The sequence below is a fragment of the Papaver somniferum genome, chromosome 5 (genome assembly GCF_003573695.1).
Source record: "Papaver somniferum cultivar HN1 chromosome 5, ASM357369v1, whole genome shotgun sequence".
Taxonomy (NCBI): domain Eukaryota; kingdom Viridiplantae; phylum Streptophyta; class Magnoliopsida; order Ranunculales; family Papaveraceae; genus Papaver; species Papaver somniferum.
In genome coordinates, this window is record NC_039362.1 from 61,855,945 (window position 1) to 61,883,363 (window position 27,419).

Sequence of the window (27,419 nt, forward strand, 5' to 3'; positions counted from 1 at the left end):
CCAGGGGACTTATTGGGTTTTAATTTCTTTATAACTTTCCATATCTCCTCAACTGAGGGGACAGAGTTAAGAGTAGAGTTCATGTCAGAATTAATACAAGGGCTTATATTTTGGAAAATAAGAGGATTGGGATCAGGAGGAGGAGAAGGGGAAGAAAAAAGAGAGGAGAAATAGTCTATTAAGGACTCCTGAATTTCTTCTCTCTTAAAGGAAAGCACATTGTCCTTCCTTTTAAGACACTCAATAGTGTTCCATTTTCTTCTTTTCAGGGTTTTAGTGTGGAAAAATTTAGTATTTTTCTCACCTAACTGAACTAAGTTGTCTTTAGATTGTTGTTTAGCTATGGCTTCTTGAGTTGCATATAAGCTTTCTAATTGGGAAAGTTTTTCTTTAATTTTGTTTTCCTTTTGATAAATAAAGTTAACTTTGTTAAGATTATCTATTTGGGAAAGTAATTGTTTAATTTGTTTAGAGGGTAAGCCAAAAACATGTTTTCTCCGGGAATCTAAATTAGTTTGTACATTCTTGAGGTTCAAGATTAGAGAAGTTGTAGGATCTCCATTGATTACATGGTTCCATGACTCTCTAATGGTTTGAACACAAGAGATATCCTTTTGCCAGGTATCATAAAATTTAAAAGTGTGAAGGGCTTTAGTAAATGTAGTGTCTAAATTTAGAGCAATAGGACAATGATCAGATCCTACTGCTACAAGATGAGATAATTCTGCATTTTGGAACTTATCACTCCATTCTAGATTACAACTGCCCTATCTAGCCTCTCTTGAATGTTAGCTGTAGATTCCCTGTGATTGTTCCAAGTATAATCAAACCTTTGAAGCCAATATCATGGAGACCTGCTAAATTTAGAATATTTTGGTAATAGTCACTATCAGACTTTTTGAAGGGTAATCCTCCTAGTTTGTCTTCCTGACTAAAAATCATGTTGAGATCACCAAGTAAAATCCAAGGCATAGAATTTCTATTGACCTGATTAGCTATTTCAGAGATGAAGTCCCATGCTTCATTTTTGTTAGATGGATAAGGACTACCATAGAAGCAAGTTAGAAGCCAAGGAATAGAGTTTGTATTGGTTTGAACTATGATATTTATCATGTTTAGATTCCACTGCACAATTTCAAATGAGAATCCATCAACCCATCCTATAACTAGCCCTCCTGCTGCTCCAATTGGATCAACTATATGAGTATCAGGGAAGTCATTAAGGATACTTTTCACTACGTGTCTTTTAGATTTAGTTTCGGATAAGAAGATGATTTCTGATCTATCCTTACTTATTAATTAATTTAGGTGATTTTGTGTGAAAGGGATTCCACACCGTTGGACATTCCAAGCAATAATTTTCATGGTCAGCCAACAGGAACTTTGATCAATGCGCAGTTTTTAGTGTATTCAGATCTAATTCTCTTTGACATTTGGTCAATTTTTATGCTTACTTTTCATACGTTATTGTAATTTCTTTTTTTGAACATTTGATGGACTAACATTTAACATTTTAATATGGGTTCTGATTTCTATTTTATCTTTTGAAGTTTGGAGACCTTTAGCTATAGATTGAGTGAGATCTTTAGTTATAGACTTTTATGTTGGTCAGGGTTAATATTGATTATGAGTTTCTATTTTCTTTATGCATGAGGTGGTTTTTCCTTTTCTTGTTTGAATGAATGATTATTGTGAGTTCAGGAAGAATCCTTTTAATGAATTAATCTATGTTGATCAGTTAGGGTTTTATTTGTTTTTCAGGTATTGTAAGTGCACAAGCGAAGATTTTCAGTAGTGAACAAAGAAAGAAGCAGAGAAGGCCATGGTAGAGAAAGAGATAGAGATAATTACAGACAAGGAGGTAATGAGAAAATGGTCAAGATCCATGAGAGTTCAAGGCAAAACAATAGGTTTAGTACCTACAATGGGTTACCTTCATGAAGGTCACCTTTCCCTTATCAAAGAAGCGCAAAAGCAAGCACAAGTCATTGTTGTCTCAATCTATGTCAACCCATCTCAATTTGCCCCTTCTGAAGATCTTACAACATATCCTTCTGATTTTCATGGTGATATTCAGAAGCTTAAGTCGATCCCTGGTGGTGGAGTTGATGTTGTATTCCACCCTCAAAATCTGTACGATTATGGAGAATTCATTGACAGTTATACTAATAAAGAAGAGAAGGATAAAGGAGTGGATTCTTGTATTGGCGGAGAAGGGAAATTAGGGCACGAAACGTGGGTGAGAGTTGAGAGGTTGGAGAAGGGAATGTGCGGAAAAAGTAGGCCTATTTTTTTCAGAGGTGTTGCTACTATTGTTACTAAGTTGTTCAATATAGTTGAGCCTGATGTTGCTGTCTTTGGCAAGAAAGATTATCAGCAATGGCGAATTATTTGTCGGATGGTTTGTCTTTCTTCTTCTCACTTACTTATTTTAACGATGTTATGTTTCAGGTTATTTTCTTAGTGATCACTGTTTTTCTGCCAGTATATATGATTATACATGTTCTAAGTAAATTATATATGGATCACAAGATCAAAATTGTGCTTTACCTTATTTTCAAGAGATGAAGATGTAATAATTCTTTTTGTAAAATTAAATAACTTTGCAGGAAACACTTTCGTTTCATATGGGAATCCTATAAAACAACATACTCACCTAATGTGAGAAATTAAATATTTTCTATATGAGTGTATAAGCGTATTCGGTTGCTTCACTTGTTTAACCAATTCCTCTCAGGTACGGGACCTCGACTTTTCTATTGAAATAGTTGGTTGTGACATAATGCGTGATGCTGATGGCCTCGCGATGAGCTCGCGCAATGTGAAACTCTCGCCTGATGAGCGGGAAAAGGTTAGTCTTGACATACTTAATCATTTTCTCTTTGTTCTTCTGATTCCGTCGTGAAACTTGCAGCAAGTAAGAATACTCATAATGTTCAAAATCAACTCCGGAATCAAAATGGTTCGCATATTCAAATTGTCGGTAATGTGCACGATTATGTTCATTTGTGTGTAGGCCTTATCTATCAGCAGATCACTCTCAAGAGCTAAATCTGCTGCAGAAAATGGTCAAATTTCATGTACAGAATTGAGAAACTCCGTAATCCAAGCAATTCTTGAAGCTGGAGGGAAAGTTGATTATGCTGAGGTAGGATCTTGGTTAATCTTTTCACTATCTTGTTATCACCTTTCTTGTACACAGAAGTTTCTTATTAAGTATATTCGTTGATGTTTGAGATTAAACTCAAGAAGATACTTAAGATACTGGGTCCTACCTGCGGAACATTGACCTTCACATTTGCATTATTTATGTGGCTCAGGAAGAACACTAATGGCCTATGATTTGTGTTTCAAATTATTGTCTCCTCGAATCTTTTGTAGTTTTGACACCAGTAATCCCAATGGATTGCTTTGTTAGTGGGGCATATTATTGCCAACTGAACATGCAATGTAGACATATATGTATTTAAACTTCTTGCAAAAAGGTTGAATAAAACTTACGAGTCAATTTCAGATGCCTCGACTCATCACCTTGATCTAAATAAGAATGTGCTTTCTTCATACCCAGAAATACCACATCGATGTATAGAAGACTGCTGTTTTCTCCTCCTCCTCCTCCTCCTCCTCGTCTTCTTTCATTATTATCTCATCTTATTTTAGTCAGGAGATTTAGTCATTGATCATATACTGAACATGATATTTATATGCAGATTGTGGATCAGGAGTGTTTGGAAGCAATGGAAAAAATACATTGTCCAGTCGTGTTTTGTGTTGCTGCCTGGTTTGGGAAGGTTAGACTTATAGACAACATTGAAATCAATCACTGATCAACCGTAGCCTGTCTAATATCTGGATTCTGGTTATAATAAGATGGAACCTTAAGTAAGTTTATGTTAGTCTTTTGCGTGTACCAAACTAGCATCTCGGATTGTAATAATGATCCCTCAACTGTTATACAAAATTGCATTTTGAGGCCAATTCTTTATACGTTGCTCCTTTTCTTCAATTTTGTTAATACTGCAATCTTGATTTCGAACCAAGCAAAGGAACGGGAATGCAGTTCAGTTTCTGAAGGGTCATACCAAATATTGAATAAACAAGTAGGATCTTTTATCTTTATTTGACACTGACAAAATACTGAACACCCAGATGTAGTGGTTGTGGTCTGTGGACTGCGGCTACTATTAGTTGTAGTTTAACCGTTGTCTCACATGCATCTAGTTTGAACTGTTGCCTGGGTGGTTCATCTTCCATAAAATTGGTGAATAATTAGAAGACACAGAAAGAACTGCTGTTGTTGTCTTTCTGGATTGATGTGCTAGGAATTAGGATCTTACAAAATCTAGAAATCATGAAAGGATATGGTTGCTGTAACTTTATCATTCTTTACTTCTCATTGTTAGTTATTGTTTAATTTGATCTTATATCCTCCTACTCCTAAGGATTTTCTGGAACGAATAGAACTTTGAATACGACTACTAGAAGATCTTTTAATTATAATGAACTTCTTGATTATGCCCCTAAAAGTCTTATCACACTGGCGGTGAAGATGACTTGGTCGATGCTTTAGATCATGAATTTGTAGTGAAAACAGAGTTAGAAAGAGAATCTGTTGAATATTAGGTTAAATTGCTAGAAGAGAAGGTTAATAATCTCGAAAAAGAGATTGGGAGTTTAATGTCGCAGTTACGGACCATACGGTGCCATCTGCTAGAGAAGCACCTGGGCAGGAGAAATCCGTGTTGGAAGAGGATGTTAAATGCTTTCGTTATTGTCTTATTGAGATTCCTGGCAGAATTGAAATTGTAGACTAAGGATTAGAAGAACCAGAGAAAGAATTGGATGCCAAGTTTCAAGGAAGGCGTAGGATTGCGGCTAAAAATTGAAGAAGATTATTGGAGCACGGACTCTTTATTGCTAGTTTGTGAGATGCAGATAGGGTGAAAAAGGAGTCACAAGCTGTTGACAGGGATAATACAAATGCTGAAGCTGTAACAAACGGATGGGATCTTGACTCGAAAATTAGCCACAAGTTCAAGGAGCTAAAGAATCTTTCTGTCGAATGCAACCAGGCCATCAGGAGGTAATATTCTTATACTCTTTGACATTGTTAATTATATCCTAAAATGCGTTTCACTTGAAACTTTTCCAATACATATTGCACCAATAATGAGCAGTTTTGAATGCCTTCATTGTCGTAATGATGCAAGTTTCTCATCTCAATATGAGTTTTGCTAAAACTGACACAACTATTAAATTAACCCAATAGGTAGCTTAACATCTTAATACTAGTTCTCTTTGTTGCATGGGTGAAAATTAGCATATCAAATTTATTTTCTTAATATCAAAACTCAAAACAAAACTTAGAGTTGCATGGTTTTATCAATTTTCGCTTGTTTCTAGAATGTGTATAACAGATAGGAAAAGAAAACATTCTTTAGTTGTAATCGCACCATCTAGAAATCATCGTGCAGGTTTTGTAGATTTCCACCGTTTTTGACTAAGGCAGCACTTGTGGACACTTGGTCGGGGGTGGGTGGTGGTGAATCCACATCATAACCGTTTTTGACTCGCTCTATTGCACATAACAATGTTTGAAGATTCTAGAATCTGGAAGTATTTCAGGTTAAGTTCCGTTTGGTTTTAGCATCAGATCTAAATGTTATATACCAGCTTTCTGACAGCTTTCAATGGTTGAATTCAGGCCCTGGAGAATGTTGAAGAAGCTGTAAAAAGGTTAGAGCAATTGCTTCAAGAGTTGCATGTCTCCAACTCTGATAATGGATAGAGCATTTAGAAGCTGCTTGCTCTGATGTCGAGAGGATAAGGAAGCTAAAAAGAGAAGCCGAATTTCTGGAAGGGTCTTTCAGGGTTAAAGTGACTTCTCTTCAGCAGGTTCTTATTCATTTCTCGTTTAAGCACATGATCCACAGTAATTATTGTTTATTGGTTGTATCATAATGTTCACTTTGGTTTCTCTCTCGTCATACTTATTGAGCGAAGAAGAAATCTCTCTGGCCTTTGCTATTTTCACTTGAATTTCTTTATTTATAATAGCATATTCTGATGTGCTTTTTTAAACAAGGAAAACGAAATAAGTGATAATATGGATGGTAGTGTTAGAGATGGAACCCCAGCAGATAGGTTTGTTGTCCGGTCTTGCTTACAGAAAAAAGAAACTAAGCACTTTTGTACTTGGACAAGTGTATATGCATGTTTACATGTCTGACTGTTTTAGTGTTCTTTTTTCCCAATAAACTTTACTCTATGCCAACTGTATGTTCACCTAAAAAGGCAGTATATGGCAGCGCCAAAGTGAAGGTGATATAACCTACTGCTGGTTTCGCTTGGAGATCTGCAACAATACTCGAACTTGTTAAGAGGATCAATTTTCTGTGAAAGGGATATAACCTTTTTTCTTTTGTAGGAATACGGTTGTTCTATACTGCTGCTTCTTGGTCTGTGTTCTATGACTTGTATAAGGCAATTTGCAACCTAATTGTCTTTCATTCTTGGGACGTATCCAAGTTGTGTAAAATATTTTGTAAAGAACTACTACTTCCGTTTCCGGAGAAGTGTTACTTTCACTTTTCCAGAAACGAAGGGAGTATCATTCTAAAGTTTAACCATACACATTAATTCTGGTCATGGACGAAAATGCTTTGTGCCCCCAAATCCTCCCCCAGTTTTTCCCACACTCACAAAACACACTATGGAGATGGACCAGATGGTCCAGCAGTGTTTGCATATATAAGAAGCCGTTCCATTCTTTGGAAACAAGAACAATTTGTCGTTGCCTGCTGTTAATTTTACTGGGCACAGTGTTTTAAAGTGGAATGAGCTTCAATATTGAGCCTTCACTGAAGTAGACTCTCATGTAATATTTGATGCATCAGATTTTTGATTCAACCTCTATCAAGCAGGAAGCATATTTTAGGCAACAATTTGAGTTCTTTGATATCAGTAGCGCGTTTTCCCTTCATAAAAAGATCAGTAGCGCGTTTGGACATCAGATTATCCAGGAAGTTAGAAGCAAAGATACTTTGCTTTACAAAAAATCGAACTTTTTGCTTCTAAAATTTATACCCAAATTAATTACTTGCTTTTTGACTTCTAAAAATCAAAAAGTTACTTACAATATGTATCCAAACGCATTATTAGTTGTCATTTGGATGCCCATCTGATCTTGTCTGCGGAGGTTTGCAACTTTTTGTGCCAAATGAAGGAGGGTCAAATGCAGTCCCTCCTGTAGAAGTTTTCAACTTTTGACTTCTTTTAGAAGTAACTTTTTCTTGTGAAAGGACTTACTGTGTGCATGTGTAACTGTAAATTCAGTTTTGCACGGGTCCGACTCTGACAATTCTGACCTTTGAAATTTTTTTCCATAAGTACGGCAGTAAACGTCACGTGATTACGGGTTTCCTGATTTGTTCAAGGACTTTTCTGTACATTACCACCTCTAATGTCAAAAACCCTAAATAACAAACAAAATTATCGAGTTCTTGATAATTCAGAGTCTTTCATGTCCTCTGGGATACACATCACTTTCTCTCTCCTCTGGTCTTGATTCACTTTTTTTTCCTAACAAGGTATGAACCGTTATTATGTTTATTCTGGAAATATTTTAAAGTTGGAATTTTTCTATTTTCTGTGTGAAATTTGTTGTTTTTGTGAACGTTTGATCGACTTTTGTAGCTTGTTGACTAAAATCTCACAATGGGTTTCCGATTCTAAAGTCTGGACACCTTTAGTTATAGATTTGTTGAGATCTAATTCTTGTTAGGGGTATTATTTGTGATTTGTTGATGCAAAAGGAGATTTTTTTTGGGTTTTTTTCGTGAATTAATGGTAAAGGTGACATCTTTTGTAGTTTAGAGGTGATTGTGTTTGAGTTTATTGGGAATTTTTTTGATTTAGGGTGACTGATCAGTTAGTTTTTTTCTTTCAGGTATTGTAATTTGTAAGTGGAGAAGCTGAAATTTTTGGTTGAGTAGTAAGGGTTGTATAAGTTCGATTTACAGATTATGGCTGGTCAGAGGAATAAGTATGGTAAGAGAGATCACTCTCAGGAATATCCAGATAATGGAGGAGGAGGTAAGAGGAGAAACTCTGGAGGTGATGATAGACATAACTATGCACCTGGACCAGAGGATACTGTATACCGTTACTTATGCCCAGGAAGAAAGATTGGTAGTATAATAGGTAGAGGTGGTGAGATTATTAAACAATTGAGAGCAGATAGTCAATCTAAGATAAGAATTGGGGAGGAGATGCCAGGTTGTGAAGAGAGGGTTGTTACAATTTTTAGTACGAATAGGGAAACTAATACGTTTGAGGACAATGGTGATTTGATCTGTCCGGCACAAGATGCGTTGTTTAGGGTACATGATCGGCTTATAGCTGACGAGGCAGCTGCAGCAGATGAAGATATTGAAGGGGGTCAGCAATCTACGATACGTTTACTTGTGCCGTCAGATCAGATTGGTTGTATTATTGGGAAAGGTGGGCAGATAGTTCAAGGGATAAGAAGTGATACTGGTGCGCAGATTAGGATTCTGAAGAATGAACATCTCCCTCCTTGTGCTATGGGTTCTGATGAGCTTCTTCAGGTAATTATGGTTTGTTGAATTTGCATATAATACATTTTTTTGGTTAATGCTGTCTTAGATTTTTCATTACCTGTTTTTGCTATTTGTGTATTATCTGGCATGGAATTTCTATTGTCTATTGCATAGAACACATTTCCTTGCAGTTGTTACCATTTTAAACAAACTGTACATCTACGAGGTGGCCATTATTATCGCATGAAAGATATTAGATGTCACAATGTTGCTTAGGTTTAACTTGTTGGTGTGCCAGAAAATGAATCTATGAGCTGACTCTTATCTAATCTGACGTATTTTCTGTTAATAGATAAGTGGGGAAGTCCCAGTCGTAAAGAAGGCTCTTCTCCAAGTATCTTCCCGACTTCACGATAATCCTTCTCGCTCCCAACATTTTCTCGCTCCATCCGTTCCAAACATATATCAGCCAGCTGGAGGTTACATGGGGCCAGGTGGAGGTGCTCCTATCGTGGGTTTAACTCCGCTTATGGGACCATATGGTGGATACAAAGGTGATGCGGGAGGTGATTGGGCTTCGAACCCTTTTTACCCTGTTCCAAGGGATGAGGGCTCTGCGAAGGACTTTGCTCTGCGTATGGTTTGTCCAACTGGAAATATTGGTAGTGTGATTGGTAGGGGTGGTTCAATAATCAAGCAAATCAGACAGGAGTCTGGGGCCTACATTAAGGTTGATAGTTCAGCTACTGAAGGTGATGATTGCATAATATCTATCTCGTCAAAAGAGGTATGAGTTTTTATCTGTTTCTTTCTGGATATTTTACAAAGGCAGATTATGTCGCAATTCATCTGAAATCTCCATTATGCTTCTCCAGTTTTTTGAAGACCCCATCTCTCCAGCTATCGATGCTGCAGTGAGATTGCAGCCAAGATGTAGCGAAAAAAGTGAGAAAGAGGCTGGTGAATCTTATACAACACGTTTACTTGTGCCGTCCTCCCGCATTGGATGTCTCATTGGGAAAGGTGGAGCTATCATCTCCGAGATGAGGAGAATTACAAGAGCAAATATTCGCATTCTGTCGAAGGAAAACCTTCCAAAAGTTGCATCAGCAGATGATGAGATGGTTCAGGTGATGTTCTGTTCATTAAACTTCTTGTTGGCAACATATTTTTTTTGGTGGAAACATAGTATTTATATTCATTGTTATGAATTCCAGATCAGTGGAGAACTTGAAGTTATTCGGGATGCTCTGATACAAGTAGGAACACGGTTGAAAGCCAATTTTTTTGACAGAGAGGGTGGAGTGTCTGCATTTCCACCTGCTGTTCCATACTTTCCCATGCCAGCAGAGGTCCCAGAAGATTCCAGGTATGGAAGCAGAGATAGGAGAGACATGAGAGACAGTAGAGACATGAGAGATAGCAGAGACATGAGAGACAGTAAATCGCATGGACGTGGATATTCTTCCTACTCTGGTAGTGGATATGGTGGTTCAAGTGATTTACCTCCCATAGACAGCTATGGAAGTTACGGTGGTTCACAGGTAATTTGAACCAACAGATGCCTCCTAATTTTTTGCTGTTATTCATATAACATTGTTGATTTTAGAACCATCTTGTTACTCTTTCTCTTTGGTAGTTTGTGAACCTGGCAATCTTGTGTAGTAAAGGTTCCATTACATCGTAAAACTCTTTAACCTGTACTGGCTTCATAATACTTGTGTTTCGTATCTCAGAGTGGTAGTGGTGGGTATGGCGCCTATGGGAGCTACTCTTCTGGTCGTTCTGGTAGTGCAGGGTAAGAACCAAGAAGTGTTTTATTGCTTATCTTTGTCAACCTCTATTCTTTACATGCTTGTTATACCGCAGTAGAGTTTGGTTTTTGTTATCCTACTGTCTGTTGGTGGTATCCTCTAGTCGTTAGGTTTAGAAGGTGTCCATTATCTCCGTTAATCTCGATATGAAGCTTACTCTATTGCTAATTACTGTGATTACTTCGTCTACCTCTGGACCCTGATTTTTAGCTTTTGTCGCCAGGTTATCTGGTCAAAACCCTGTTTCCCATGGAAAACATCATGGTTATTAGGCACTCTGGTGATTAGGGCTTGCAGGTAGATCGTTGCCTTCCTTACATTTCTACCCTTTGGATTAAATGCCAAGTTGCTTTGATATATTCCAGTCACATTATATATATATATATATATATATTAGTTTCCTATCATACCTAGCCAGCCCTCATTTAGATTGCTAATGCTCCTACTTTACCTTTATTGCCTCCCATTCCTACAAAAACAGCAGACATCAATGAAGCCCGAAGCCAGCCTTACTGCCTCTTTTGATGAAGCCTTCCAGCCTAGACCAGAAGACAAGCCCGGAAGAACAGCGTGTGTGAAACCAATGGCCCACCAACCTTTTGCAGACTTGAGACCAAATCTTACCAAGCTCCATTGTTTAATGCCTCAAAAGGCCAATGTAACCAGAGTTTTATTTGACTTGTAGAAACATAATCCCGTTTTCTTTATACGTTTCATGTGCTTGTGGTCACGCCTCTCTCTTTAGTGTTTGCATTTGTTTTTATTAGGAAGAGTATTTTTTTTCTTCAGATTAAATCAACTCTCCTGTGTTTGTATTTTATGGTTCTACCTTTGATGACTTGATAGTAGAAGCTTGTGTGTTTAATGGTGATTAGTGAACCACTTCCTAACTTTCAGCTTGTAAATATATATACATCATGTCAATGTGCAACCGTAAATGCGTATTTTTGTTGTTGTCAATAAGTGCACATCAGCCTTCTCACATGCTTTACTGATCTTCATTGCTGTGAAGAAACAAGGTCTGTTGTTGCCGATATTCGGTGGTTTTATGAAATCGGTCTTGTTACAGACTGCATACTGTTTAAAAGGCAGGTTTTTTTTTGGAACTTCAGAAAACTGTTAGAAGCTGGTTAGAAGAAGCTCTCTCTTGAGGTAAGATGAAATCGGTCAACTTTTGGTATGTTAAACAGGTGAGTGTGTCGGCTATAGAAGCAGCAGGTGACTTTTCTTATCTTGGGTGTATGGTTTGTGATGCCCTGTGAGGCTGCGACTTCTGTATTTCGGGTTGCCAGGTCTACACGCTTATGGCTTGTGGTCCATTTTTTACTTCTCAGTTATTCGACTCTATTTCTACGGTCTGATTTTCATCTGAAACCTATTTCATTGAAGTTTTTTGGAATTTTTGACAAGGAAGCGTCACTTCTATGTGTTTCAGCTATTCAGTTTTTTTTTTCTTCTTTTGGTGACATTTTTTTTATTTTTATTTTCAGCTATTCACTTCTATTATATATCGCATATTGGTCTCTCTTCTTGCCTTGGTTTAAATTTTCGTTTTCTTCCCTAAATAATATGTTTTGATTGTTTTCATTTAGTCATGTCCCTTTCTAGTACCCAAGTGGTTTTTTTTTGCTGGGGTTTAATTCTTCTAATTTGCATGTGTTTTGGGTTGTTTTTCAAAAGTAGTCTGTAAGCAGAAGTTCAGAAGATCCTGTCACTGTTGGTGGCGACTTACTTTGTGTGATTACATGTTGGTGGCGACTTACTTTGTGTGATTACATGTAGCTCTGGTACTAAACATGATCTGGAAACGTTGTTTGTATAATTCATCAACTTAATTAATAAAATTAAGTTTATCCCAATTTTGTTGCTCTCTGTATGTTCTTGTATTACTCTTGCATTTATCATGCCTCATATTAGCTACAATTATACAATCACCATTATTGTGGGTGGAGTGATTTTGAAAAGTTCTATAAACCCAAATGTCCATTATGATAACTAAGCTAAAAGCAGCTTGTAAAATTTCTCTATTCTATTCCCTTAAAAAGCTATATTTAAATTCTTTCTACTCGCAAAATTTCTGTTAACTAATAGACATCGGAAACTATCGTTCAACCTAATGTAGAGTTTTGAAATTGCCAAAATGGGGATGTTTGCTCTTAATTTATTTGATCCTTGTGAACGAACAGTATAAGAAACAAAAGATCAGAATAAAATGCACCAACAAACCCGGCATTGAATTAGAGGTTCAGGCTGTGTATAAGAGCAAGCATACATCAATTGAACGTTTTAACACAGCTACATAGACTTGTATTCATTATTCAGGGAAGGGGCGAAATGGACTCATTTTGGAATAGGAAACATCGGAATAGGGTCACCATTTAAGAACATACAATTAAGAGTTGCTTATTGGCTGTTTTGCTCCTCGCCATTCAGGTTACTGCCACCATCTACAACAAAGGAACACATTTTTCATATGAATCATCTAACAGGAAGCGTAACATAGTTGATGTGTGTGTGTTGGGGGGGGGGGGGGGGGGGGGGGGGGGGAGGTTGACCACTAACCTTCACCCTCGCCTGCTGGAGCATAAGCTGATCGTCTGGATCGCGCTTGCTGGTGTGGTGTGGGCTGGTTATAGCAAACAGGAAAACAAGTGAATTACTTGTTTGTTACAAAATAAGAATTTTATTTAACATCGGAACAGCATTTTATCTAGCATGTTATTTTGGGGGCAGTTGTAACTTTGAAACATAAAGATACCTGTAATTTTGGTCGAAGTGCCTCGAGTGGTCCTTTAGGCTTTGCTTTTCCTTGCTGTTCAATCAGACAATCACATACATCACACATTGAAGCAGGTAGCACGACAAACGATTAGCAACTAAAATTATGCAGGAAGTGATAACTATTATAATTTACCTTTCCAAGAGCCCAATCAGCAGAATCAAAGAATGCACGCTCATGATCCTGGAAAGAACAATAACACTCGTCGATTAATTACAGCTTAAAAAGTAGAAAAACTCGGTAGCGACTATTAATCATTAGAACTGCAGGAATGGATTGTTACCTTGGATATCAAAGGAGTTTTCTTGGGTAAAATTCCTCCATATTTCTTCTTGAGTACTTCTTCCTGAAGACATATTTAATGTTAAGTTTCTACCATTTTTAAATTCGGATTGTACCGTAAGGAATCCAACTTTGGCACTCCACGGAAAAGCATCAAACATAATCATGCCAAGTAAGCTCTAAACTGGGTTGGAAAAAAACTCTTTCCAGAAATGCGAATAAAGTAAGATTCGGTTAGTACCTCTTGCTGAGGTGATGGCATAGGATGTTCTTCTTTTCCGTCTTCGTGCATTGGGTCATTTTCAGGTGAGTCTTCGTTAACTTGGTCTTTGCCTGTATCCTCTACATGTTCCTGCTTCTGGGCATCCTCTGCATTTGCGCTTGACATTTTGTTAGCTTGGTCTTCTGCAAAAATATTAAAAAAGAAAGTAAGCCTCTAATACATTAAACAGTTTTTATTATTTTCCTCTCACACAGCTCCCTTGGCGATGAACAATAGGGTTGCATCTTGATAGCTAATGATACAAAAAAAAAAACTACAACAACAACAAGGCACTCATTTCACCTTGCAAATAAAGACTCGACTCAAGGCAAGGTGTTCTGCTATTGATTAGAACACCTTCTGAGAAAAGACAATGTAAAGACAAGAGAGAATGAGACAGACAGTTGCACAATTGTTTGATGCTTCCTGTAAGTAGTACTTATTTCAAAACCTCCACTCTACTTATTTAAAACGGAGACAGGGTAAAGGTAATAGCAGAATGACACATCATTCAAGAAGGAAGTTGAAAAACAGCAAACATCTAATACAAGATCACAAGTAAATACATTATAGATTCAAAAACCTAAGAAATCGCGAGAGTAAACAGTTTTTTATGGTAATTGGATCATTCCTAGCGAAACAAAATACATCCAAAATCATCCATTGACTTTCCAAACCAAACACTAAATATCTGTAACACATATTTCCACCACCAAATCAAAGAATTATAGTTTCCTCAAAACATGACACAGTTTCAGCTCATATCAACTAAAATGTTAATGTCATCTTTGCCACCTATAGTCAAATAACTTATCATCTCAATTCCTCAATACTGATTGATTATTCCGAATTACTCAGATTAGTCAACTGAACCAATTTCGAATGTAATCACAAAATGAGGAAATCAACAGCTTATAATCAAAGATTAACAAATTTATAGATTTCGATCAGCAAAATTTATAAGAAACAATTAGATCTATCTATGATTTCAGTAACAAGAATAATCAAGAAAAATAAAGAATCGAAAAAACCCTAAATGTAATCATAAAGATCCATGCAAAACTTCAAACAGATCTATCAATATAATAATTCGATCTAACTGGATTGAAACAAGAAATTAAAATCAATAAAGAAAAAGAGTTCTTACTTCGATGATGTAGAGTCAGATTTCTCTGGTTCTTATTTTCTCTGAGTGCGTCTGGATCGTTTTACAGAAGAAGTATGGAGGAGTGGGCAAAGGATGACTGAACAAAAATGCTTATTCTATTCCAATCCTCTCCTTCCTTCCCAGTTCCCACTACATAAATAGTATCCATAGATGATAAATATTCCCACGCACAATATTTATTTACCCTGTTTTTTCCCACTTGTGACATGACCTTTTGTCAAGTCAAAGATCGTTGACCGGTCCCTGTCTCATGGATACATATCGCCGGATAGTTGATTCTTTATTTTTTTATTTTTTCTTTTCTTTTTATTTTAATACTAGGTATCACCGGGGCCGTAAGGCCCCGGCTCAACCTCTCCTTTTAGTGTATATACTTTAGGCATACAGTGCAAATCATAGGCATACACCGCAAGCCAACGCTTCTAAATGCAGAACAAAGCATAAAGAGAGAAAATAATATACCAAATCCCTTTATATATTCCTGGTTCAATTATTATCGTTGCATTTGAGAGTAGTTTTATACTTTCTTTGTCATTACATGTTCACAATAAAATGAAATACAAAAGCAGAAAACTATAATCGAATTAATTAGTCTTCATACTGTTATTATCATTCGAAAATGAAAATAATAGACCAAACATGTGGTATGTCGATTGTATACTAATATAATTCTCACAGGAATTATATTAGCAAACATCCATTCAAATACATTAACAGACCAAATTCTCAATCAGTATTCCTTTGCATAATGTTAAATTGGTGTAAAATAAGGACCTATATGAGAAAAACTATGACTGCAATCCTTCAAGATCATATGGTTTACAGAGCCCGAAACCACCCGATATCCAATTAAAACTTTAACACCTCGTGCCATTACAACTATTTATATTAATATCTCAAAACAATATATTTCGTCAATTTAAAATAAATATTTATATCAATATTTCAGTTTAATTCACAACGTTTAAGATTAGATAAACACCTATGAGATCAAACCATTCCTTCCATTTCATGTTCCTTTCATTTCATCCTTCAATAGTTCACTAAAGGAAAGCAAATGACAACAAAAGTAACTTTATGTGAAAATGGTGACAGAAATTGGAATCACCAAACTACATGAAACTGGGTTAAGTTTCATATTTATTTTCTTGTAATCCAGCTCAAGTGTATTGTTGAAGAAGAACAAAATAAAAGGTATAATGTTGAATATGGATCAAACAGATAAACCAACAATTTTAAGCCACCATTCCTCCATAATTGGATAATGTTGTAGTTGTTTGGGTTATGGCCCCAGTGTTTAGTTAGCCGGGCCTACAATTCACCCAGTAGAAATCTGTTAACGTCAGGAAACTACACGATTAAGTTGGGGAGACCAATGTTACCTCGTTAGGGCACCTTCTTTAAACTCGACTACTACCGGCTTGCCATCGCTAAAGTCTGGAAACTACACAATTAAGTTGAGGAGACCAATTTAGGGCACCTTCTTTACAGTCAACTACTATCGACTTGCATTGCCTTGGAGTACCTCTACAATGATGCATAGTCAACAAAACAATACCAATTTGTATGTGAAGTAAACCTGTATATCCTTGTTTTGAAGAACAATAAAATGTTACTGCAAATAAATGTTTCAAAAAACGAAAAAGAAGATTTGCATTTGCTCCCCTAGGTCATCACCCTCTTGACACCCACAAATTAAATCCCACTCGAAAAATTAATTCTCTAAGAGCAACTGCAGTGGTGCGAGTATAACCAAAGACCAAAGAGGGAAAAAAAGATCAAATTTTGGGTTTAGTATGGTGTGTGACGCTATGGTGGAAAGACTAAATTTGGTCAGACGTACATTATACGTTCTCCTGATGTGGGGCGTAAACTATACCAACGCCTGATTGGGTAGATTCTAAAAAAATAAAAAAAAAAATGAAAGAAGTGGGGCGGAGGTATAATGCCCGCCCCACTAAAATGATTTTGGAAACAAAGAATGGGGCGGGGGTATAATGCCCGCCCCATACAAAATAAGTAAAAAAAAAAAAATGGGGCGTAGACTTTACGTACGCCCCATGTGAAGCGTAAACTATACCAACGCCTGGTGTGGGGTGTGGAATATACGTCCGCCTGATGTGGGACGTGCACTATATGTCCGCCTGGTGGTGGGGCGTGAAGTATACCAACGCTCGACTATATCTGGGTTTACCAACGCTCGACAATAGTCTTGGTCTGGGACCAAGACTAAACCCAGATATAGTCGAGCGTTGGTATACTTCACGCGCCACCACCAGGCGGACATATAGTGCACGTCGCACATCAGACGGACGTATATTCCACGCCCCACATCAGGCGTTGGTATAGTCTACGCTCCACATGGGGCGTACGTAAAGTCTACGCCCCATTTTTTATCTTTTTTTAATTTTTGTATGGGGCGGGCATTATACCCCCGTCCCATTCTTTGTTTTCAAAACCATTTTAGTGGGGCGGGCTTTATACCTCCGCCCCACTTCTTTCATTTTTTTTTTTTAGAATCTACCCAATCAGGCGTTGGTATAGTCTACGCCCCACACCAGGAGAACGTATAATGTACGTCTGACCAAATTTAGTCTTTCCACCATAGCGTCACACACCATACTAAACCCAAAATTTAATCTTTTTTTCCCTCTTTGGTCTTTGGTTATACTCGCACCACTGCAGTTGCTCTAAGACTTCATCTCACAATTACCAAAGCTTTCTATTTTATAACAAAGAAAGAGATGGTTGCTATGGTGGTCTATAAAGAAAAGAAGATGGAGAATAGGAAAAAATAAATGCAAAAATATAAGATAGCTTACCTGTTATTTGCAACTTCGCAGTTTCTTTAAAATCGCAGTTTCTTTAAAGTTTGAACTTCACCATGGATAATGTAAATCTAAAATCGTCATAAAAGTATGTAAGATTTTAGCAAACTCAAATAACAATGCCATCTGTAGGAGTTGAACCCACACCAACATGGTTGAGAATCATGTGCTCTGCCATTTGAGCTAAGACGGCAAGTATCATTTCCTAATGCAAGTGGGATTTAATATAATGACACTTAAGCGCACATCATTCATAGGCAAAAAGGGTTTGCAAGCATAGAACTTACCCTCAACTTACTTAGTGCAGGTACGATACAAATCATGAATATCCTTTCACCTTTGACAAAGTAGTGTTGGAAAACGATTAATAAAAAAATAATTTTTTAAAGTTTTAATAAAAAATTATAATTTATTGTTTTATTTTGTGAATGAAACTTTTTAGTCCCACATCGTGGAGTTTCCAATTTTTAGTAGTTTTAAGAAACTATATAAACCTTTTAGTCCCACATCGGGGAGTTTTTCTTCTTAAGTTGTATTTGTCAATTATATAAAGAAATTCACTACTTTTGTAAAATCTATGGGAAAGGGGTTGCTCTATATTTTAGAAGGACCCCTAAGGGAAAATATTTTATAGCGGTTTTTAAGCATTCGCGATTTTCCTTAACGGTTTTTTCGGAGTTGCCAAGCTCAAGTTGAGCATCTACTACATATGCTAGTAGTAGGTGTATTAGGGTGTTTTATCCTGGAGATATCCGTCCTATGAGGGCTATAGCATCACTCTTAAGTGTATCCGGGCGCTAATGTCTTAAGGACAGCGTGTTGAACACGTGACTCACTCTATTTTCCAAAGTTTTGCCTTGTTGCTGTTGCGGAGATACGGGGAGCTTGTTCGTTTCGTCAAAGCAATCACTTCCATTATAAAGGAGCTAAGTATCAATAACTTTCTCTTATTTGATTTTTCTTTGTTTTTGATTATTGCACCCAACAATCTTAAGACATTAGCATTTGTAATAATCGAAAACGATTGATTGGTTTGTGAATCATGGATGTTAATTGTGGAGTGAAAAACAAAAACGAATTTCTGGTCAGCTGTAGAGTTTCAATTTTATCTTTTAATATAGAAGGAATTTCGATGAACCCTTTTGACACAACGTAGTAGACATCCTGATAGTTACCCGCGTAAAATTTCAGAATATTTGGAGTTTTAAAAGTATTTTTTTGATATTTTACAAAACAGAAAAATGTTTCTGAAAAATTCTGACGAGCAGAAAATTGTTGTTAACTAAATTAATTTTTGTGGGGTAACCATGAGTTTTTTGAAACGCTGATTCAAACGAAGTTTGTATATATAGATGTTATCTTCAAAACTCATATTTTACTTTCTGATTTGGAATTGTGATTTGTGAATAAAGGTGTCATCTCCGAGGGACATGGCTAATAGCCGCATGTGGTTGGAAACAAATCTTCCAAAGATGGCAAAGGTGAGAACATCGAACGCAACTCTAAGCATGGTCTTCATGATAAAGGTATATTTCGTAAACCTGAATCCGGAATTACTTTAGTTAAGGGTGAGTGTTATGTTTGTAAAATTTCTGGCCACGCGGCAGTAAATTGTAGACAACATAAAAACCTTAATAAGTAGAAAGTTAATGCTAATTTAGTTGAAACAAACTAGAACGAGTTTGGTGGCATGATGTCAGAAGTTATTTTAATAACCAATGTGAGAGACCAGTGGGTGTACTCTGGAGCCACCAAGAATGTTTGTTGAAACAGAGACCTGTTCACCTCCTATCATAGGATAGGGGATGTCGAGAAACTCTTATTGAGTAACTCATATGCAATAGAGGTTGCATAAAAGGAAAAGGTCGAGCAGAAGCTCATATCTGTAATATTCTCACATTGAATGAAGTTTTCATGTTCCGAGCATATGCGAAAATCTTGTATCTTGTTTTGTTGTAGATGGAAAAATATTTAAGATCTTAATTGAATCTGGAAAACTTGTTGTAACTAGGCAGTGATTTTTTAAGCAAGAGTTATAGGACTTTGGGTCTATATAATCTTAACGGAAAAACTGATGATGTGAACGTAGTTGATTCTTGTGATATCTTTGTGTGATTGATTGTTTTACGTGGTAGACTTGGAACCGTAAACTTATAAGTCAATGCTTAACTGGCTAGCATAGGCTTCGTACCCAAATTTAGTTTGGATTTTGAACACAAAAGTGAAATCTGTGAAGAATCAAAATATGCTATAAAATCTTTTAGCACAAATGTTCAGAGTAATTCTAAGCCTTTAGAATTAATTCAGTTAGGCCTAGTTGACATGAGTTCAACCCAAAACCACTGTGGTAAAAGATGGTTATAACTTCCGTAGATGATTGTACGAGGTACTATCTTGTATACTTGCTTAGGATAAGGATGACGCCTTAGAAGCCTTAAGATGTATAAACTTGAAGTTGGAAACCAATTAGAAGCCTTGAACATAACAACCGTATCCTTAAGGAGATGATAATTTCCATGTTGATTAGTTCAGGATTACCTGCGGCCTTGTGGGGGGAGGCAGTCCTCTTAACTAGTATATCCTGAATAAAGTACCCTTTTAAGAATCAGATGAAACTCCATATGGTTTATGGAACGGTAGATGACCTTCTTATGAATGTGTCAAAGTGTGGGGGCGTTTGACTAAGATTGTAATTCCTCTTCCTAAAAGAACTAGATTGAAACCAAAAATGTTGATTGTGTTTTCGTATAGGGTATATTGAGTATACTTCTACAAATAGATTTTTGGTTGTGTGTTCTGATTTTTTCTGACATTGGTGTGAAATTATTACGGAATCTAGGGATGCTGAGTTCTTTGAACATGTTTATTCTAAACCTGTACCTCATTAGAGATGTGTTGTTGATCCCCTAGATTTATCTTCAAATAGTCAGAACTTATTTTAAAGGAAGATGAAGTTGATGTTGAGCCTAAGAGAAGTAAAATAATTAGACTTGAGACTTCTTATGAAACCGACTTCATAACATGCCTAGCTTAGTCTGAGCCACAGACTTGTAAAGAAGCCTTAATATCTACTGAAACCCCATTCTGGTAAGAAGCTTCATTTAGTGAAATGGACTCAGTCCGTTGGAACCAGACTTGGGAGCTTCTAGTTTACCTCCAGGTTGTAAGACCATGGGATGTAAATGAGTCTTTAAGAGGAAACGATAGGTAGATGAAACTGTGGAAAAATATTAAGCTAAGTTGGTAGCTAAAGGCTATAAACTAAAAGAAGGTGTAGATTTCCTTGATTCTAATTCAATTGTGACGGAAATTACTTCCGTTGAGATACTAATTGTTATTGCTGCCATAAAGAACGTAGAGATACATCAGATGGATGTTAAGACAGCTTTTTCTAAAACCGTGAATTAGGTAAAGAAATTTACATAGATCAACCTGAAGACTTTGTAGTGAAAGGTTGTGAATACAAAGTTTGTAATTTGAAAAATCTTTGTATGGTTTTCAAATAAGCACGTAAACAGTGACATGGAAAATTTAATCATGTGATAATGGATAGTGGATTTAAATTAATGAATCTGACAAGTATGTCTACAAGTAACTTGTTAAGGATGTCTGTGTAATTGTATGCTTGTATGTTGATGATATGCTTGATACAAACATAGATGTGATCAATTCCACTAAAAACATGCACTGAATGAGAACATTGACTTGAAAGACTTGGGCCCTTTTGATGTAATCTTAGGGATGAGGATTAGAAGATAATCAAACATTTATAAGTCTTAGTCGTTCTCATTATGTTGAGTTGTGCTTAAGAGATACAATCAGTCTGATTGTAAACCTGCTTGTACTTCGTACGATTATTCTTGTAGTCTCAAGAAAAATAAGGGTAGTGGAGTATCTTAACTTGAATACTCAAAAGTTATAGGATGTCTGATGAATTTAATGAACTGTAAGAGTCCAGACATTGCCTATATTGTGAGTAAGTTAAGTGGATATAATTGTAGTCCAGAGCAAGAGAATTCAGATGCACTGAGTAGAGTATTATGGTACCTAAAATACTCTTTTGATTTATGAAAGGTATCTTGTTGTCCTTGGGACTTTATGATGCAAACTGGATAGTTGACTCAGAGGAGTCTAAGTCTACGAGTGGATATGGTTTCACTCTAACATGTGGGTTTGTTGTTGGAAGATTTCCAAACAAACATATCGCTCAATTCATTATGGAATCTGAGAGTATTGCGTTAGATAAAGCATGAGAGGGGGCCGAGTGCCTAAGATGATTTTTAGAAGACATTCCTCTTTGGCATAGGCCTGTGCCAGCTATATCTATACATTGTGTTAGCCAAGCTATAATAGTTAAAGCTAAGAAATAACTAATCTCAATCGGCGTTATTTCCATTGATTGGATAAAGTCCAAGGAGAATATCGCGCAATCTTTGACGAAAGGTTTGTACAAAGAGATAGTTAAAAATGCATCGAGGGGGTTGGGGCTTAAGCTCATATATTAAACTTGCCATGAAGGATACTCAACCTTGTGACTGGAGATCCCATGATCAAGGTTTCGAATGAGACAACTAATTTGTGGTGGGTAAAGGTAAACACTATCAGAGATTTTCATTCTCTGTCCCTTCCCTATGGTGTAGACGTGATAGTGTGACTGCATGTGGAGGATGACTTTTTAATAAGTCTTAATGAGTTCTATAGTTTCAATTTAAGATTGAAGTGGGGTGTAGCAGTAACACTCTTTATGGAAACTCACCTATCTGAATGAGGAAGTGGGTCGCTTCCTGTGAGAATATGAGCTGATTCTCTAGAGCATTCTGAGAAACAGGATACGTCCAGGGCCAAAACGGACACGAGCTTGGCAGCAATCTTGGAGATATCACCCGTGGTTGTTATCACGAATTACATCAAATGCTAGCAGTTCAAGACATAGTTCACTGTCTCTAGCAAGTAATTCTGGTAATATCTCACTAAGCAAAGGTTCAAGACCTCATGGACACCTCTGCCTAAAATGGTATTTCCTGCGTTTTTTATGTGATTTTCATTTTGATGGTTTTGGTATTACTGGAACTTAGGACCTAAAGGTCACTAAGGGTTCACTAGTTCATGCTTTTTCACTTTGGTGAAAGATACCTATAGTCTCACCATGTGAGAATTAAAGATGAAAGCTCTCAATACTATTATGATTTATGCAATCCATAGTATGACCCTGGGGTCAACACACTTTTGTGTGAGGGAGAGGACGTAGAAATGACTAGTATGATTTCAACACTTGCACGATCAGTCTGTTTGGATCGTGAGGTTGGGATGTTTATTTACCAAGATCTATCTGTGTTTTCATGTTTTATTGAGTTTTCATTCATGTGGGGGATTGTTGGAAAACGATTAATAAAAAAATAATTTTTTAAAGTTTTAATAAAAAATTATAATTTATTGTTTTATTTTGTGAATGAAACTTTTTAGTCCCACATCGTGGAGTTTCCAATTTTTAGTAGTTTTAAGAAACTATATAAACCTTTTAGTCCCACATCGGGGAGTTTTTCTTCTTAAGTTGTATTTGTCAATTATATAAAGAAATTCACTACTTTTGTAAAATCTATGGGAAAGAGGTTGCTCTATATTTTAGAGGGATCCCTAAGGGAAAATATTTTATAGCGGTTTTTAAGCATTCGCGATTTTCCTTAACGGTTTTTTCGGAGTTGCCAAGCTCAAGTTGAGCATCTACTACATATGCTAGTAGTAGGTGTACTAGGGTGTTTTATCCTGGAGATATCCGTCCTGTGAGGGCTATAGCATCACTCTTGAGTGTAGCCGGGCGCTAATGTCTTAAGGACAGCGTGTTGAACACGTGACTCACTCTATTTTCCAAAATTTTGCCTTGTTGATGTTGCGGAGATATGGGGAGCTTGTTCGTTTCGTCAAAGCAATCACTTCCATTATAAAGGAGCTAAGTATCAATAACTTTTGCTTATTTGATTTTTCTTTGTTTTTGATTATTGCACCCAACAAGTAGAGGGTAAAGCTCTTGAAAGTTGGATAAACCCCATCGACGATTAACGGAAGAGGGTAATATCTTGAAAGTTGCATAAGTAGGTACAAAATTCTGAACTATTGTAGCCTTGACTCTTAAAAATAATGACCCACATTGAATTTGAACATATCATCTAATGCCTTGAGAAGCTCTTGATATCCTTCATAAACTTTAAGATCAACCTTTCTAAGGTAAGGAGCTCTATCCATACTAACTTTCACATAATAATTTATTAATTCTCTCGTTCAATGTTCTTCTTTGGTTGCAGATTGTTTGTCTTGTAAATCTAATCGGTATCCATGTGACTGCTTTTTGCCTGCAATGATCATATTCAAACCCGTTAGTCAATGATGGATAATATACCACATTAACCAAATACAGTACATCAAACCACATAAATATATAATTAGATGGAATTGCGTTAAATTTGCGATGACTTCTGGAGCAAACAGAAAAGGAAGAAATCCAATATCCCCATACATATCCACCATTGTTTTATATTTACTGGAGCAAACAGAAAAGGAACAAATATCAAAATAAAAAAAATGAAGATAAGAAAACAAAAACCAAAAGCATGTATATTATAGCCAAGATCAATTTTAAGCTTGAGTTTTGATACCACTGAAAGCCAAAAGAATGTCTAACACAAATGAGGCAATTGTACTTGTAACGACCATGATTCTCCGAAGTCCTGCAACTGTTCGAAACAGTCTTGAAGCCGAGCATAACCCGCAACCTAAGTGTGTAGAGATATCTCAATTTAGTAACGACCTCATGGAGCCTGAAAAAAGGAAAAACATTGTTCATAAATGATTTTGATTTCATATCGACCTGGATGATTTCATAGATGATTTTGAGCTCGTTGTTCTCTTTGGTCATTGAGTGCAGGGTCAACCAAGTAGTTAATATTCCTTTGGTCACTTAAGTATTTAGAAGCCTGAAAAAAGGAAAAACATCCTTATATAAGAAACAAAGAGTACATAAAGTCATACAGGTCGGTAACTACAACTTATCTGAATGCATACTCCTAAAAGGTCCCTTACTACTGAACCAAACGATGGTCAATTTTAAGAATAAAAACTCCTAAATGGTTCGAGAATGCATACTCTTAAATAGTTCTCTGCTAATACCAACAATATGTGAGTAAGACTTTACCCCGTGTATTCCGACATTACTTTCCTCGTTTTCCACTCTTTAACATCGGCGTGTGACACACATTTCAATGACATTCTGCAATACATTGGAGAAATTAAGTAAGATATAAAAATAAAAAATTATGAAATTAAGGGTTGTAGGATAGTTCATAAAGAATTATCAGAACTAAGTTCAAGACGCTTTATCTGTACGAAAATAAAATTATCAGAACTACCTAAATGAATTTATAAACACTAAACTGCAGCCTTGGTCTCACTTTTCTATCAAAAGAAAAAGTAATCAGTTGCTGAAACTTAACATATTATCGATAGTCACAATAGGTATATTAGAAAATATTAGGGACTCGGTATTACTTGAAAAATAATATTATTGATGTTTTAAAGGAGATGTGGGGATTAGGTTTCCCAGTTGTTAGAGTTCTCCTTTATATAGTCTTCAAATCAGGGTTTGCAATCAATGTTACCTTGGTAACAAAGCATGCAATATTCATCGTTAGATGAAAATTTGATTAGACTCAAGCTAATATCTTTCAACCGTTATATCGAACTTAGCTTGTTACACACAAATGAAAAGTGACTTCAGATATGAGTAACCGTACCTAAACGTGTGCATATTTGTTGGCTCATCAATAGTTAACTGAAGTTAGCCATATTAACACTTTCATATCAACCATATTCATCTTAACCATAACTAGTTCAAATGACTCAAATGAAAATAGTTCTAGAGTTGTTCAATTGTTTATATTCTCATAGAAGTATACAAGATACAATTGAGGCAAAACCGATTTTGATTCAATCGAATCATGTCATGAACATTATAGACACGGTTTGCAAAAGATTGCATTCCTTAATATATAAATGTATTAGTTCATGAACAAACTGATTTTAGAACATAACCCACTCAAGTATGCAAATGGATACGCATACCTAGGTGGCCGGACTAAGTTTGGGTTCGCCAGTATGCGAACGGGTACGCATACCACCAAACTCAGCAAAGTCCCGGAACTTGAACCACATGCCAGTATGCGTACTGGTATGCGTACTGAGTTTCCGGACCTTTACAAAACCAAACAGTACGCATACGGGTATGCATATCATGGTTCCCGGACTTGGATTACACATATGCAAGTACACATATTGTGCTTATATACAATTGTTCTAAACTCTTATTTCAACCATTGAAACATTATCGGAAGATGGCAATAGCTGTCTCACACAAACTATTAGCTTCAAAGCAATTTTCAAGTGATCGAATGATCAATACGAAACATTCCGAGTCCACATCAAATGAATGTCTCACACAAATTATGTAAGATGTTACCAAGTGATTTTCACATGATCATCTTTTGACTCTCGTCAAGAATATAAGATGAACTTGGTTAAAGCGAAAGCTTACCAACACATATTTCGAAAATATGTAAGCGAGTTAAACTCAGCTCGAAATATCAAGTGTGTATAATTGAAGTCTATATAGCTATGTGATGTGTTTTCAAAGTTGTTGTAGATAGTGATAGACTTGTGAAGGCAATGAATTTTTGACTTAATAAAAAATTTAAAACAAAGAAAACTTATTACAAAATTGACTTCAAGTTATTAGAAAACAACCAAGACACTGATTTCACTATTACACATGAATAAATTATGGTAAACAATCCAAAACTCTAATTATCTTTTAAGACTCTTATTTCTTAATTCACAAATAATCTGGAAAATTCTCAAACATCAATTGTATCCCTTAAGCATAGATTATCTAAACAAAGCATAACCTATCTAATTGAATCACAACTGATTAGAAAAATTACGCAAACAATTTAAAATTCTGCAAAAGCAGTGATTGAGTGAATTATAATTAAATATTAGAGAAAATAAAATAGTTACCAATTATTCATGCGTAAATAGCTTCCTCATTGCCTTGGTTGTGGGAGAAATTAGCCTCTCATCATGTTGGAAACACGCTCAAAAGTTGATTTCATTTATGCTCAAAGATGGGTTTACAAATGATGAAAAGGGAGAAATAATTCAAAACCGGGTTTGTAATAATTATATTTGTTATAAACCAGAGAACTACGACCCTCGGCTGTCACTGTAGCAAAATAAGACTGTTGCCGCTGTGTCGCAAAAACTGTAGCAAAATAAGACTGTCGCCGCTGTGTCGCAAAAACTGTATCAAAATAAGACTGCTCAGTGTGGGTCTTATGTTCTTCGTGTTCTTGGTGCAGCAGCAACAATGGAGGTTTCTGAAACTCTTATTTTTCGTCTTGTGTGTTCTCTCTCTCTCAAACTCTCCCCCCTATCCGTCCATACCTCTTCGTACTAATCCTCAACCATTTATATAGCCTTTCAACACCCAAAATATCTCGTCATAACTTCATCAATTCTCCATAAACTCGGCTTGAAGAAAAAATTTCTTCGATATTTTCTTTTTATTTTTATCACTGATATTTATTTCACGCGTTCTGAAGCTTCCATATTGCCATATTAACTTCTTCACACTCCAAATAGTGGTTAGGTTCTTCCAAACACGACGCATCACAGTCTAA

General features: G+C 36.3%; 3 protein-coding genes across 8 annotated transcripts; 2 read left to right on the plus strand and 1 right to left on the minus strand.

Annotated features, from left to right (window-relative positions):
* The first annotated feature begins 857 nt into the window (after nt 1–857).
* LOC113281696 (pantoate--beta-alanine ligase-like) lies at nt 858–4,006 on the plus strand. 4 transcript variants are annotated; one of them, XM_026530496.1, is made up of 5 exons: nt 858–876; nt 1,762–2,401; nt 2,738–2,851; nt 3,017–3,148; nt 3,711–4,006. In XM_026530496.1, exons 2-5 carry the CDS (start codon nt 1,823–1,825, stop codon nt 3,825–3,827), a joined length of 942 nt encoding a protein of 313 aa, XP_026386281.1. In that variant the 5' UTR covers nt 858–876; nt 1,762–1,822; the 3' UTR covers nt 3,828–4,006. The 4 variants fall into 4 exon arrangements, with proteins under 4 accessions (XP_026386281.1, XP_026386279.1, XP_026386280.1 ...); XM_026530494.1 differs by lacking the exon at nt 858–876 and adding an exon at nt 960–1,654; XM_026530495.1 differs by lacking the exon at nt 858–876 and adding an exon at nt 960–1,406.
* A 3,489-nt stretch (nt 4,007–7,495) lies between these two features.
* LOC113281700 (KH domain-containing protein At4g18375-like) lies at nt 7,496–11,306 on the plus strand. Of its 3 annotated transcripts, none has more exons than XM_026530497.1 (8): nt 7,496–7,589; nt 7,949–8,609; nt 8,914–9,348; nt 9,437–9,691; nt 9,779–10,105; nt 10,298–10,359; nt 10,599–10,672; nt 10,857–11,306. In XM_026530497.1, exons 2-7 carry the CDS (start codon nt 8,025–8,027, stop codon nt 10,645–10,647), a joined length of 1,713 nt encoding a protein of 570 aa, XP_026386282.1. In that variant the 5' UTR covers nt 7,496–7,589; nt 7,949–8,024; the 3' UTR covers nt 10,648–10,672; nt 10,857–11,306. The 3 variants fall into 3 exon arrangements, with proteins under 3 accessions (XP_026386282.1, XP_026386283.1, XP_026386284.1); XM_026530498.1 differs by having other exon boundaries at nt 10,860–11,265; XM_026530499.1 differs by lacking the exon at nt 10,599–10,672 and having other exon boundaries at nt 10,857–11,265.
* Nucleotides 11,307–12,518: 1,212 nt separating this feature from the next.
* On the minus strand, nt 12,519–15,000 carry LOC113281701. Its single transcript, XM_026530501.1, has 7 exons — nt 14,846–15,000; nt 13,678–13,841; nt 13,438–13,500; nt 13,290–13,337; nt 13,134–13,187; nt 12,938–13,001; nt 12,519–12,822 (listed from the first exon to the last, which is right to left on the minus strand). The coding sequence occupies exons 2-7, from the start codon at nt 13,822–13,824 to the stop codon at nt 12,779–12,781; spliced, it is 420 nt and encodes a 139-aa protein (XP_026386286.1). The 5' UTR covers nt 13,825–13,841; nt 14,846–15,000; the 3' UTR covers nt 12,519–12,778.
* Between the last annotated feature and the right edge of the window lie 12,419 nt (nt 15,001–27,419).